The sequence below is a fragment of the Idiotropiscis lumnitzeri genome, chromosome 6, assembly GCF_059441095.1.
Source record: "Idiotropiscis lumnitzeri isolate Australia: NSW breed Sydney's pygmy pipehorse chromosome 6, RoL_Ilum_1.0, whole genome shotgun sequence".
Classification (NCBI taxonomy): Eukaryota; Metazoa; Chordata; class Actinopteri; order Syngnathiformes; family Syngnathidae; genus Idiotropiscis; species Idiotropiscis lumnitzeri.
This window is the reverse complement of record NC_142396.1, coordinates 14,548,074-14,561,389: the sequence shown is the minus strand read 5'-3', so window position 1 is coordinate 14,561,389 and position 13,316 is coordinate 14,548,074. Positions and strand designations below refer to the sequence as shown.

The following is a 13,316-nucleotide window of genomic DNA, read 5'->3' as shown; positions in this document are numbered from 1 at the left end:
TTACTTTTAACGGCTTTCACAAACAACTCGACAAGTGTGCTTTTGTTCTTTAACAATATTTATTAGTATTATTATTGGAGTTAAAATGCTTTGTAAATAGTAAAAGTTGAATGGTATGGAGCTGAGTTATTATTTGTTATTTTAGCAGGAGTAGTTGCAGCAGTCGTCGTAGTGTTAGTTTGGACTGGAGTACGTAGTTTCAGGTGTAGTCGCAGAAATAGTATCAGCCTGTAGTAGTCGCTGTTGGATATAAAATGGAAGAGGTGGTAATGCAAGTCGAAGAAGAAGAAGAAGACGTTCCATAACAAAACGTCACATCCGCTGACTGTACCTGACCGGTAACGTTCTCTCTGTTTACCTTTACAAATGATTTCGTTATATTAGATAGTTAGCCACCAATTTTGCACTAACAATCGCATCGATTTTTGATCGTTCCTTTGTTTATTACATACTAAGTTCTAAGACGTTACCTTAGCGTAAATCAGTAAGACGGGTACCGGTCTGTTGATGTGAATTGATGGGTTATTGTGTTGTTCAATACTTATATATCGCGTGTGTCAAGAGTGAAATGATGAAAATAACAAATGTTATTTAATGTTGCACCATCGTATCTGTCAGCAACAGTTTTGAATGTCGCCCCGTAAAGAATATGTGATCTTATGTCATGAAAATATTTTTCTTTTAATATGTACACATTTCGAAGCCATATCAAGAAGGGTTGTATTTATAAATGGTAATGACTTAATACGTAAATAAGTGGAGAAAGAAAAAGCAGAAGCAAAGCTAGTGAAATTAAACCATCCCCTCGATACATTTTTGCTTTAGACCTAAAAATAAATATACACATAAATAAATCGTTTAGTTTGTTCACAACTAAATACATAACTGAATACCTGATATGTTTTAGTGAGGATGATGTGAATTTTGGTATTTAAATTATTTGCATGTTAGATAAAAAAATGTAAACACAACTCTAATTGAAATTGGTAGAATTACCTGGTCAAAAAATAGTAATTTTAATAATGAATGGATAATTGTTATATAGTGTTGCTGAATATTCTGTGGAATGTCATTATTAAAAAAATGCATTGAAAGAGATGTTTGAACTTAAACAATATCCAGAAATCTCTTTTTTTAAATAAAAGAGTTGTGTGTTCCGATTTGCCTACATTTTAAATTATTCTGATTGCCTTATTTAGAATTGTATTAATTACTATTAGGAATGGGCTACTGTACAGCATTTTAAGTGTGTCTTGGTTAAGATGATTTCTGGTGTGCTACTTTATACAATAGTTTTTAAAAGTTTGGAGTTGACTAGGGCTGCAACTAAAGATCATTTTAGTACTTGAATAATCTATTGATTACTGTGTTGATTAATCAATGAATTGGATTTATAAAAATAAAAAAACCCTTAATTATTTCCATCCTTTTATTCAAAAACAGGACATGATTTCAAATTGAAAGTGCAGAAAATGCTCATACATATATTGATTATGATTCAGTTCTTGGTTTGGTCCGTAACTTGTCGGAACATGTTGGTCACTGTTTCCCAAAGTAAAAATATATTTTTACAAATGTATTTTGGAAAAAAAAAAACACAAACATAATGAGTCTTCTTTCATGTAGGACTGCAGAAACCTGAGTAGCCTATATTTACTGTTGAGAGGCAGAAATTCTCAAGATTTGGACAGTTTTAATTTAGATTAAAGAAGGCCTCTAAACAATTATCCAATTATTGATCAATATGATAATTGATTAGTTGTTGCATCTCAAGAGTGGACATTCTATATTTCCAATTGAGTTGCTTATCGAGTCCATTCAAACTAATTGGTCGCAATATTGTAAATGTATGCTTCTACTGACTGACTGCTTAATATTTGTTTGCTTTTTATTCAATTTCATATTATTAGTTAAGCAATATAAAGTTTAGTAGTTCACAGTGAACCAATCACAATTTCTTTCGTTATGGATGGATTCATCGGCCCGATATCAACAAAACTGACAGATAATAATAGCCGCCTCAAATACAACATTATTGGTCTGGTTCCGAGCTGTGATGTAGCAGTTTTTTTTTCTTCTTTGACAATTTACAACTTTTATTTTAGTCTTACTTTTTTTCATATCTTTTCACACATCTATAGTATTGGTCAGTCCACATGCGAGTGTTATTCTGTTCATACAGCTCCAGCTGTTGTGAAATGCGCCTTATAAATGAAGTTGTATTTTATTGTAAAATTATCAGTTATCTGTATCGGAGGAAAAGTGGAAACTAAAATGTTATCGTGCGTCCCTATTTTTCAAGTTTTCAATTTGCAGTTTTAATTAACTGGTCACAATCAGTTTTACAGCAAAGGATAGTTGTGTCCCTGGCAAAGAGTTTACATTTTCCCATTTCCAATGTATTTGTGACATCAGTAATATAGGTAAGATTATTATATTGTATACATACATTATATAGATTATATTACTTATGTCTACGTAATAAATCCGGTTCCATAAATAACTTCTAATCCAATTGTTCCCTAGTCCCCTGATTAATGTTCATTTTCTTGAAGCAAAAAATTATGATTTACACTGTTGAACACTTTTTTTTCGCTTAATAGTTAGCTCTTCTGTTATCAATAATTAAAAAAAATGTTATTGGTTATTTCTTTTGCTAACTCAAAAATTGCTATTGAATTTGATTACTTTTTTTGCTCAACATATGTACTCTTTCCAAAGGGTGATGTAATGTTTGGTAAGGCAAAGGCGTTATTAGAATCGCTTTACAATTTCTTCTTCTCCTCAATAGGTGATCAAGACAAGGCGTTACTTTCGTCAATGTTGCGCCTCATCACCGCATCACTGTGCCTTCAGTGTCACCGTGTGACAGCTTTACCTTCAAACTTCAGACCATGTGGGACACTCAGCTCAGCAGAGAACCAACAGACTGTGGAGGCTCTGTATGGTCTCTCTGTGGACATCCAAAAGGTGAGAAAGCTTAAAGGCTGGGTCCTGCGTCAGAATCCGGCCTACACAAAGGAGGTTGCCGATTTATTGAAGGACCTTGGTGCCTCAGAGACCATCATTTCTCAGATCTTAACAGTTTACCCTGAGGCTGTGCTCTGCAACCCAGACCAAACACTTGCACAGAAAGAGCTCTGGAAGTTAGTGTGTCCCAACCAGAAAGAGCTTGTTGGTATCATAGAGAAATTCCCAGCCTCCTTTTTCACCTCCTCCAGTCACCATGACAACCAGCGCAACAACATCACTTACCTTCAAAGCTTAAACCTCAACAAGCGGATGATCACCAAGCTCATGGCCAGCGCCCCGCAGAGCTTCAGACGTCCAGTAGAGCAGAACAAGGACATGGTTCGCACCCTCCAGCAGACCTACAAGGGCCTCGGAGGAGATGAGGCCAACATGAAGATCTGGCTTCAAAAGCTGCTGAGCCAGAATCCTTTTGTGCTCCTCAAACCTCCTGAAGTCCTGAGGCAGAACATGCTCTTCCTGCAAGACAGAGGTTTCAGCACAGCAGAGCTCCTCTACCTCCTCTCCAAACTTAAGGGCTTTGTTATTGAGTTGAACCCGGATAGCATGCGCCGCACCCTGAACTACTCTCAGGAAACCTTGGGATGCTCCGAGGCAGAGCTGCGAGACATCGTCGTCAACTGTCCGGCATTACTCTACTACCCTGAAGATAATCTGGCTGAGCGCTTCCAGGGGCTCCTCCGTGCTGGAATCAGTATGCATCAAATTACGCAAACCCCAACTGTGCTGGAACTGACAACACAAATAGTTAATTATCGCATGCAGAGACTGAAGTCACGTGGTTATGATGTAAAGACTGCTAGTCTGGACGTTCTTAATGGTACTAAAAAGGACTTTGAGGTGAGCTATGGGAAACTGCAGTTACGCAGAGAGAGACCTCTTTTTAACCCTGTTGCTCCTTTAAAAGGAGAAGACTGATTAACGGTTAACAGAGTCTCAACAGGTTTAGACTTGGAGTTGGGTGAGAGGTACATTTATAGGTGGACAAATTCGTGCAAACCAAATAAAGATAAGATAAAAAAAAAGAAGAATGTAAAACCTAATTTACTATTCTTTGGAAGTGATGTATCTTAAATATGAGTTCAACTTGAAACACATTAAATTGTCAATGTTTTAATCAATTCTAATTTAATTTGGTCTATGCACCTTATTTATTTATAGCCATGGGGTGGTTACAGTTGCAAACAGATTCCAATCACACAATTTTAGCTTTATGACTGACTTTTAAGATGAAAACAACATATGAGAATGAGAACCCTCTTCAGCCATCCCCCTCCAAGCCGCCCGTCTTAGTTCAGGGCCACAGTCACTGTGTGTGTCACAGTCACAATGAGTGCCAATTGAATTTCCCCTTGAGCCATTAAAAAGAGGGCTATTGAGAAAAGAAGAGAATAAAACTGTCATCAAACCGTTTTTACAAATTTTGATGTGTAAAACCTTGGTAAGAAAATATAAACGGCCCGATTGAGTATGTCATCAAAGTGTATTGTCTACTCAGTATATCCAAGTGAATGTTTTCACGGTGCTTCAAACAAAAAAAAAACACACCATGGTCATAAGGGATTAGTGACTTTGGTTGCTCGTGCAAATTTACGTTGTGAAAAAAAACCCAACCCCTAGTGTGAGATCAGATACTGTATGCCTAATAACAATGTCTTGTTAAAACGCTGCAGCTGCCAAATGAGAAAAGAATTCAAACTGATGCTCTCATCACATTAAATTTGCACACGCTGAATTATGCCTTTGCCAAATGTCGAGTTTAAACAAAAAGAAACAAACCATTTTATTTACAGCATGTGCAAATGTCTCGTTTTACTACAATGTTCTTGGTGGAACAGCTGTTTCCCTCCGGCAAGCAGTCAAACAGTTTCATTGTTACTTTACAGATGGGGACATTTTATTATGACCTGGAAAATGTTCTATCATTGTTTTAAAGCAGACCACATAATGAGATGACGGAAAGTCCTCTTAATCTGTGTTGCAAATGGTTTTGTGTCACCTTCATCCGGTGAGCTGACTTGTTTATTATGCGTTTTATGTAAAAAAAGGGATTGCTTCTATGTTTAAATTCAATTAAAAAGGATTTATGCCCATGTGTTTTAGCTTTTGAGTCGGGCAAAGCTGCATTTGTTCTGAGTAAACAAGTTCTTTTTCATGCAGTGTTATTGTTTTCACAACCAGCCAAATCCCTCTAAACATGCGTCCGAGCGCTTTTTTTGTTTTGTAGCTAAGGAACAAATAAAAAAAGCAAGGCTTTAAGTGTGCTGAGTGGTAAAGAGCAAGAAGAAAACATACGTTAACAACTTCCACTTCCCATCTGCTGCCGTCGTCATCACTCAGCATGACTGTGTCGTCATGGTGATAGCCACTGGGCAGATAATGAAAAAGTGAGTGCATCTGGTGATAATGCATGCGAGCTCAGCAGATGGATGCCTGAATAGGAATCATATTGAGCCCATTCACAACAGCAAAGCCCCAAGGGGGCAAGGCTGATGGTTCAAGTACACTCATAATCCGAGTAATTTTGTACATCCTTTCCCTTAGTTGCGAGGTTGAATCCCCAGCTGTACGCTTGTGGCAAGTAATACATACACATCATTATATTTTCATATGAAAAGCAAAGAATTGTGTTGTTCCTCAGCCTCATTTTGCTTTAACATTATTTTATTTACATTTACCACAGCTGCATACTCTTACCTACAACATTTGGTACACCTCATCTGATGAGAACCAATGTCGTGAAATTTGACTTCAGAAATACAATTTTGAAGTGTTAATTTAAGTGTTTTTTTTTTTTTTTGTATTGTAGGTGTACCTGATTCAGGGTCAGCACGTTAAAATAGCAGCCTGCCTCATACACATAAGATCTTGGTTCGAATCTCTGTTGGGTCATCCTTGTGTGCTTGCATGCCTTTTCTTATACATTTCAAAAACTAAAAGACAAACTATTCATAGGTGCATGTTTACAGTAAATGTATGAATATATATTAGACTACGTGTGCCCTGTTAGTCTAAATATTGGTTAAGCCTCTCAGTATGGTGCTTTCTATGGTATGGAGTATGGAGTCCTGATAATAATAATAAACTGTCTGAGCGAGTCCAAATCAAAACTGAGCATTACTATACTGTTTTTGCAAAGGCAAGTTGATTTGTTTTTGGAACTCATAAGCAGTCATTATATTGTGGCCAGTCGATTTTCTGTATCTGGTAGGTCTATGGTGTCTTGTATAAGCTTGAACAAGCAGACAACCCTCACACAATTAGTTCTACCTAATTAATCAATGACTACTTTGTTCTACTGGGCATATTTGGGAGCTGCCAATGGAAGCAGATGACACAGGGCCTTGGTCAGCTCCTAAAAGCCAAAGCCATCTGTGTTCACTTGTCCTTTGCTGACTGTCCCTCAATGGCAAAGTGGAGCCAGAGAGGTTAATAAGGATGAGCATAAATTGTCCTTTTTCCATTTCCAACATGGCACAGGTTGATATTACAGTCGTCACGCTTAACTTATTGCCTTTACGGGGGCATATCTCAGGAGAAACAGATGACATCTGCAATTAAAAGCAAGGAATTCCATCTGAAGTGGGAGCGTACATGTACTGTGGTAATAAATGCCGCCTATTTGGAGTCACTTTCAGTTAATATCTTTTAATGTTATATTTGAAGTATAGCCTTCATTCAATCATTGCAGTCAACGTTATTTCAAATCTATTGAACCATATATGATGGTTATTGTACTACACTTTATTGTAGGAGTTGGAAGAAGATGAGGAAAACAGTCGGGTCCCCTTTGCAGGTATAAAAACCTCAAGTCTTGATGATCTACAAGACACTGGAAGGGCTGCGACAATCGCTTTCCGTTCATCTAGAAAACATTTGTGAAGTCAGATGACATTGATGTTGGACGCGATGGGCCCACAAGCTCGCCTGCTCACACACCTCAACATAGTTTGATGTTGGGACCATAAAATTGTCCTAAAGGACTAAATTAAGATGAACTCCTCATTGATGAATTGTAATAAATGAACAGAAATGAGTTTGTGTTCAACGACAATATTATGCACACCACAAAACATAATAAAACTGGAACGTGCAGAAATAAATTCAGCATTTTATTTCATATTAATAGACATTGTTTTAGCACAATCCATACAAACACCCAAATCTGCGCTTATTGTTCCTGATTTGCAGTCAGATGTTCTTCAAATACTTCCTTTGTGATTACATCATTCGTGTTAATCTTTGACGGTGAGGGCAACAAATAGAAATGGTCAAACAAGAAATGGAAGTGTGCTTCTAAAAGATGCGTTATGGGATGTGGACATTTTGATTGGTAATATATTTGTTTGAATGAATTAATATTTCTTGTCCAGCAGTCATGTGGTAGTGCAGTCTTGAGTTTTTTTAGTGCTTTGCCATTCTCTAGTGGGGATGATGTGCAACTACAATTTCATTTTAATTCAACTGTACATAAAAACGTCTCGTTTGATCACTCACCGCAGTTTCACGAGGGCTGCAATAATACAGTTTATTTGTAATGCAGACAACTATGACTAGAAATGGGACAAAAATCCCCTGCATCTATTTCATTTTACCATTATTAAGACCCTACTACATTAATCCATCAATTATCCGATCCGCTTCTTCTCACGAAGGTCATGGGTGTGCTGTAGCCTAACCCAGCTATCTTTGGACAGTAGGCGGGGGACACCCTGGACTGGTTGCCAGCCAATCGCAGGGCACACATAGCCGAACAACCATACGTGCTCGCAATCACACCTCGGGACAATTTAGAGTGTTCAATCAACCTACCCATCCATGTTTTTGGTATGTGAGAGGAAACCGGAGTACCCAGAGAAAACCCACCCAGGCACGGGGAGAACATGTAAATGCCACATAGGAAGACTGGAGCCAGAATCGAACCCTGCACCTCTGTACTGTGAGGCATAAGTGCTAACCAGTAGTACACGGTGCCGCTTGTCTAAAAAAATTACTCCAACTTGTAACATAACAAAATATGGAGCCAAGATATTAGAAAAATAACATTCATTGATGATTTGTATCCTCAATTAATTAATCTGTTCAGTCATCTGTAACTTCAATTTTGAAGAAGAAAGGTAATGTCATGTTGAATGGATGTTGTTTCATAGCGCATTGTGCTCACTTTTGAATAAAAAGAAATAGAAAAAATGCAAAACTGACTAATTCTTTTTGTGGACATGGCTCAAAAAAACTATAAAAAAAACAAAAACTAGCCGTTAATACTAATGTATAGTGGACATGGACAAGACCTGTGGGTCTCGCCAGTGATCAACAAACCATATTCTGTTTCGCTTCCAAAAGCGCTTCAACTGCCAGGAGAGATTAGTAAATGTATTTTTTCTTTTTTTCTTAATTCTTTCAGGTACTACTAAAGCCGTGGTCACCCCCTCGCTGCCCACGAGCACCAGGTAGCCCCCAGGGTCACATGAGGAGCCTGCGGGACGGTTCTAAAAATAGCTCCCGGTGAGGGGAAATTGTGATTTCCTGTAAGTATTGTGGAAGTGCTCATTTGAAAATTTGATCGTAGCGGAGATTTATCGAAAAAAATATGTTGCATAGTTTAAATGTTCCGGGTCTTCACATAAGTGAATATATAATTCACATTAACATTAATCAGTACTCAAGAAGTAGCTCTCAGTTCAGCCCTGAACTAAATGGCGGATGGCTCAAACAAACGTCGGATTCAGTCGTTAGGGTTAATCTAATTTTTGCTCCAAACTTGATTAGGTCCTAAAATGAAAGCCATGCTTTTATAGCCTCAGAAAGCAAAAACACGACTATGAGCCTTAAAAAGACTATAATGTGTTCGTCATTGTCCATTGCGAGAGTTTATAGACCATGCAACTCAGAATGCCAACATTGTCGGCAGATATCGAGGCATCACTCGGGAGCCCCAGAGATGTGGAAAACTGAGGGAACAGAGTGTAAATCATTTTTATTTCCTTATACCTTGACACCAGTCAAATTGCCAAAATCCATGAAACAGAAATGACCAGAGTGTGACACACTGTAGCAACTCAGGCTCCTCATCCACAACATTCACAACAGTCATAATTAATACTAAACATTTGGGTAAAGAAAACTGGAATGCTGGTTAAGTTGTAAAGTGGCGTGACAACAACAAAACAATCAACATTATTTAAGTGCCATTCAAAACATTTTCTTCATTTCCCCTATGCATCTTTCCTCTTGAATACTTGGAATTGATATTTAATGCCATTCTCCTCGTGGATTCCACTTGGTACTCCAGCAAATCTTATTTGGAGACAAAATAATAACGAAAGTAACCAATATATACAACCAAAAAGAAAAAAACAATACATTTACAGTACCCTGAAAACAGAAAGTTGCCTTAAATCAGACAAAAAAAAAACATTTTTATATTATCAATAGCGCTTTTGCCCTTATTAGGTTGGCAGGTGAGGTTGAAGGTGTCCCACATATCGGGCGAGAGGCAAGGCACAACCTGGACTGGCCAGTAGCAAAATGCAGAGCACGCATAATTTTTCCAAGCAAGGCTAATTCCTGACTTAATCAAACTCACATCGTCAACTTATTTCATTTCATAATCACTTGACTTGATTGAATGAATTCACCGACTGCAACTTCACTACAGATGAAGTGCATGAAAGGATTTTTTTATGAAGAAAGTTGGAATTGTAAAGTCATTCTTAACTACTGTATAACAAGGTGCAACAATATCATCCATCAATTTTCTACACCGCTTATCCTTTTAAGACACGCACCTTTCCTGTTTTTTGAAGACTTGTGGATCCATCTCAGGGAAGAAGACATCACAGTCAAATTCAGCCATGATATCTGTCAGGAAAACCAAATCGCACCAGGGATGATCCAGTGCATCCTATAAAAAAAATAAAAATAAAAAATAGAATAAAATGACAAATTCCGAATGACACGCAATAACAGCAATATGTGATATTTGGGACGTTGAGCGTTGTGCAATGTGACCAGTTGTGCAGTAATCCCCTCACTGCCCAGTCAACACAATGATAATTTTGATACATCAATAAGGACATTTCTCCTCCCAACCACCGGATAGCACCTGGCTATCTAATTCCCAAAACGTGTACCTTGTAGACCCGAGTGCCTCCGGCAACCCAAATGGTCTCAATCAAGTCTGCGAGTGGGTACTGTGCAGCCAGTTGGACAGCACTCTCCAGGTCCTGACACAGGAAGTGGGCATGATCTGGGACCGTGCTGTGAGACGGATGTTAAAAGAGTGACACTGGAGTTGCAGTCAATGAGTAGAGAACAACAATATTCATTTGGTTCACATGTGATCTCGTCTTTGTGTGAAGGTGAAATTGCACTCACTCGAGTGTTTCACTCAGAACCGTATTTAAAACGTTAGCCATTGGGAACATAGTTTGAGGGTTGGAGAACCAGCATAGTTTGCCCCACACCAACATATTAAACTTTCCTGAAAAAGAAAACAAAACAATTAATAATAATAATAATGTGCATTTGACTTGATGAGTGTTCATCGCCGGCCTAAAAATCTAATGCCAAATGAAAAAAAAAATTGTAGATTGGAGTTGATAGTACCTGGTTTTGAGACTTGTGTGACACTGCGGAGAAAGTACTGGAATTCAGATCTGCAAATTTGATTTTGAGAAAAAAAAATGGAAAACAAGTCAGTCTTCAAAGGCTTCACATTTCTTCTTGCTCCCTCCAAATGTGTCAATAATGTATATTTGGCCATATTCAGTTTTAAAATATCAAAATGATCATTTCTGACCATAATGTGGTCTTTATTGTTATGTGTAATGCATGCACACATATGTACGACTGCATAGTGACTTCATAAAAACAATTCCACTACACTACAACAGGAATAATGTAACTAAAGAAAATGTGGAAATGCTAGTTAGACCACAATCATAGTAAATCCAGAACTTGGCTTTCAACCTGAAATGAGCATTTTAAGGCTCATGTTTTCTCCATTGAATGTGAGAGCAAACACATGACAAAGCCACACGTATTTCGGATTAAGGATTGATCTTTTGGAGTCAACTGGGACATTGTGGTCACATCTGCTTCTGGGCACACAAGTTTCCTCCCACTTTGCATAAACAAGGCTTCTTAGGTAACTGAAATGTCTAAATTGGCCTGAGGTGACAAAACCTTTTTCTCTTAACACAATGGATTCTCAAAAGCATAGATTTTATGACACGTTTAATGTACTTTAGCCTGTCAAATTTGGCTTGTGTCCGTCAGTGAAAGAAAAAAAAATCTGAAGAAGCAATCTCATGTTGCAATACAAAAAAAAAACAACAACCAAAAAGCAACAACCATGCTCAGTCGTGAACCAGATATAAACGTGATGTACGCCTATTTTTAAAAGAATAAACATTATGTTTAAAATTGCCATGGAAGAAGCATTACAAAGCCACAACTGTCGAGTAATGTAGTGGGAGTTTGTTTAAATGTATTATCATGATTGTTTATACTTGGTATGTGAAATCATTTTCGTATTGATGTTGAAACACGCCATCACCTCACAAAATTCTGAAAATGAATAATTACAGGTTAATACTCGTCATTCACTATATCAATGTTACAAGAACAATTTCCAAACTGGACAGCATTTCTTTTGGCATGTGATACGCCACAGTTAAATCGTTAACCAAAAAAAAAAAAAAACAACAAACCCTCTTTGCAACTGGTTGACACTGGAGTATTACAGCTTTCAGTATTTTCCCTTACTGTTTGATAATGATCATAAAAACAATAATTTGCATTAGAAACAGTATCACCCTGGAAGAGAGTATTCTATATCCTCTGGTCCAGTGGTTCTCAACCTTTTTTCAGCGATGTACCCCTTGTGAAATATTTTTTTCAGCCAAGTAGCCCTAAACCAGGCATTTTTGGGTTAAAAAAAAGAAGACGTAAAACTTGCCATCTGTGTCTGATTTATTCAACTTTAGGACCTTTCAACTGTCTTTTTTTATTGGTCCACAAAAAAAACAAAATAAAGTGTCCTCTTTTGGATCAGAAGAGAACTGCAACTTGTGGGAATAAGTCCAAATAAAACAATCAACAGCCAATCTGATTTTTGCTGACTCTCTTTTGGTCTTCTTTTGCACTTGTGCCTTTGTTTTTTTATAAGGCTTACGCTTCAACCACGATTCCATTTTTTGCGTCTTCAAATGATTGACAGGTAAGAGAGATGGCATGTGACGAGTTGGGTCGAACCATTTTAGTATGGGGGCGAATCTGTTTTTTGTTTTTTTAAATAATGACATTTAATAAACTACTGAATAGAAAATTTGTTTTATGAACTTATATCGTCCTGAAATATTTAATTAATTCATTAATTATTTGTAAAAGATTTTCACAGGTTTGTTTATTAAATTTAAAATCTCGCGTACCCCTAGGGATACGCGTACCCCCATTTGAGAACCACTGCTCTAGTCTTCTATCCCACAAGCGTTGGTAGAATTAGTCCTACACGGATCAGTCGCTTAATGACCACTTGCAAATTGCTTTGAGATCCAACACGAGAACTAAAAGTATGAATTCAACAATGGTTATACTTTGCAAAGGTGTGCAGAATGGTGCAGCACAGTTGTAAATATAAATAAATATATATATATATATATATATATATATATATATATACCTCTCTGATTGAGTTAGATTACGCAGGTGATGTTCGATCTCTAACTTTATCATTAAGGTGACCCGGAAAGAGCAACAGGAGTGACTTGCAAAAATATCACTTAATACGTTCCACAGAATGTTATTTTAAAGTATTATCTGTGCATCACATGACTTCAACATGCATCAAAAACCGTTTAAAAGGTCGACGAATGTTTAAACAAAAGTGTTTATCTGAGCCAAAAGAGCCTTACGGTAGATTCCAGGGCAGTGTGCCATTTTTTCCGATGCCTCTGTCTTTGCACATCGCTGCGATGACGCGAAGGGATTTCTTCTGCATTATCCGGTGATCGTTTTCCATCTCCAGAAAGGCACCCCTGTCCTCACGAGAAGCTCGGATCAGGGTCCGAGTTTATCTGCCGGACCAGAGAACTCTTCTGACACCGCCCACCGAGTTTCGGTTGCTATTGGCTTGATTTGTTAAAGAGTTTGCGTAGAAGCGTTTGAGCATGCGTATTTCATACTTTGTAGGCGCAAACATCTGCATAATTATCGTGTCACCGGTAGGCAATTTAGAAATTTGGCATGCAAAATAACGCATTTAGCGAAAACGCAAGGGATTT

General features: G+C 37.6%; 2 protein-coding genes across 2 annotated transcripts; one reads left to right on the top strand and one right to left on the bottom strand.

Annotated features, from left to right (window-relative positions):
• The first annotated feature begins 239 nt into the window (after positions 1 to 239).
• On the top strand, positions 240 to 5,132 carry mterf2 (mitochondrial transcription termination factor 2). Its single transcript, XM_088298614.1, has 2 exons — positions 240 to 338; positions 2,792 to 5,132. Exon 2 carries the CDS (start codon positions 2,821 to 2,823, stop codon positions 3,946 to 3,948), a length of 1,128 nt encoding a protein of 375 aa, XP_088154740.1. The 5' UTR covers positions 240 to 338; positions 2,792 to 2,820; the 3' UTR covers positions 3,949 to 5,132.
• Positions 5,133 to 8,232: 3,100 nt separating this feature from the next.
• LOC148335360 (dihydrofolate reductase) lies at positions 8,233 to 13,204 on the bottom strand. Its single transcript, XM_088298615.1, has 6 exons — positions 12,948 to 13,204; positions 10,639 to 10,688; positions 10,408 to 10,513; positions 10,164 to 10,290; positions 9,819 to 9,934; positions 8,233 to 9,327 (listed from the first exon to the last, which is right to left on the bottom strand). The coding sequence occupies exons 1-6, from the start codon at positions 13,052 to 13,054 to the stop codon at positions 9,246 to 9,248; spliced, it is 588 nt and encodes a 195-aa protein (XP_088154741.1). The 5' UTR covers positions 13,055 to 13,204; the 3' UTR covers positions 8,233 to 9,245.
• Between the last annotated feature and the right edge of the window lie 112 nt (positions 13,205 to 13,316).

Bases quoted from the DNA above. Each gene is read 5' to 3' on its own strand.
- LOC148335360 (XM_088298615.1), bottom strand. From the start codon at position 13,054: ATGGAAAACGATCACCGGATAATGCAGAAGAAATCCCTTCGCGTCATC. The intron at 10,514-10,638 runs GTACTATCAACT...TTTCTTTTTCAG, and splicing joins CACACAAGTCTCAAAACCAG to GAAAGTTTAATATGTTGGTG. The intron at 9,328-9,818 runs GTGCGTGTCTTA...TCTCCAAATAAG, and splicing joins GTCTTCAAAAAACAGGAAAG to ATTTGCTGGAGTACCAAGTG.
- mterf2 (XM_088298614.1), top strand. From the start codon at position 2,821: ATGTTGCGCCTCATCACCGCATCACTGTGCCTTCAGTGTCACCGTGTG.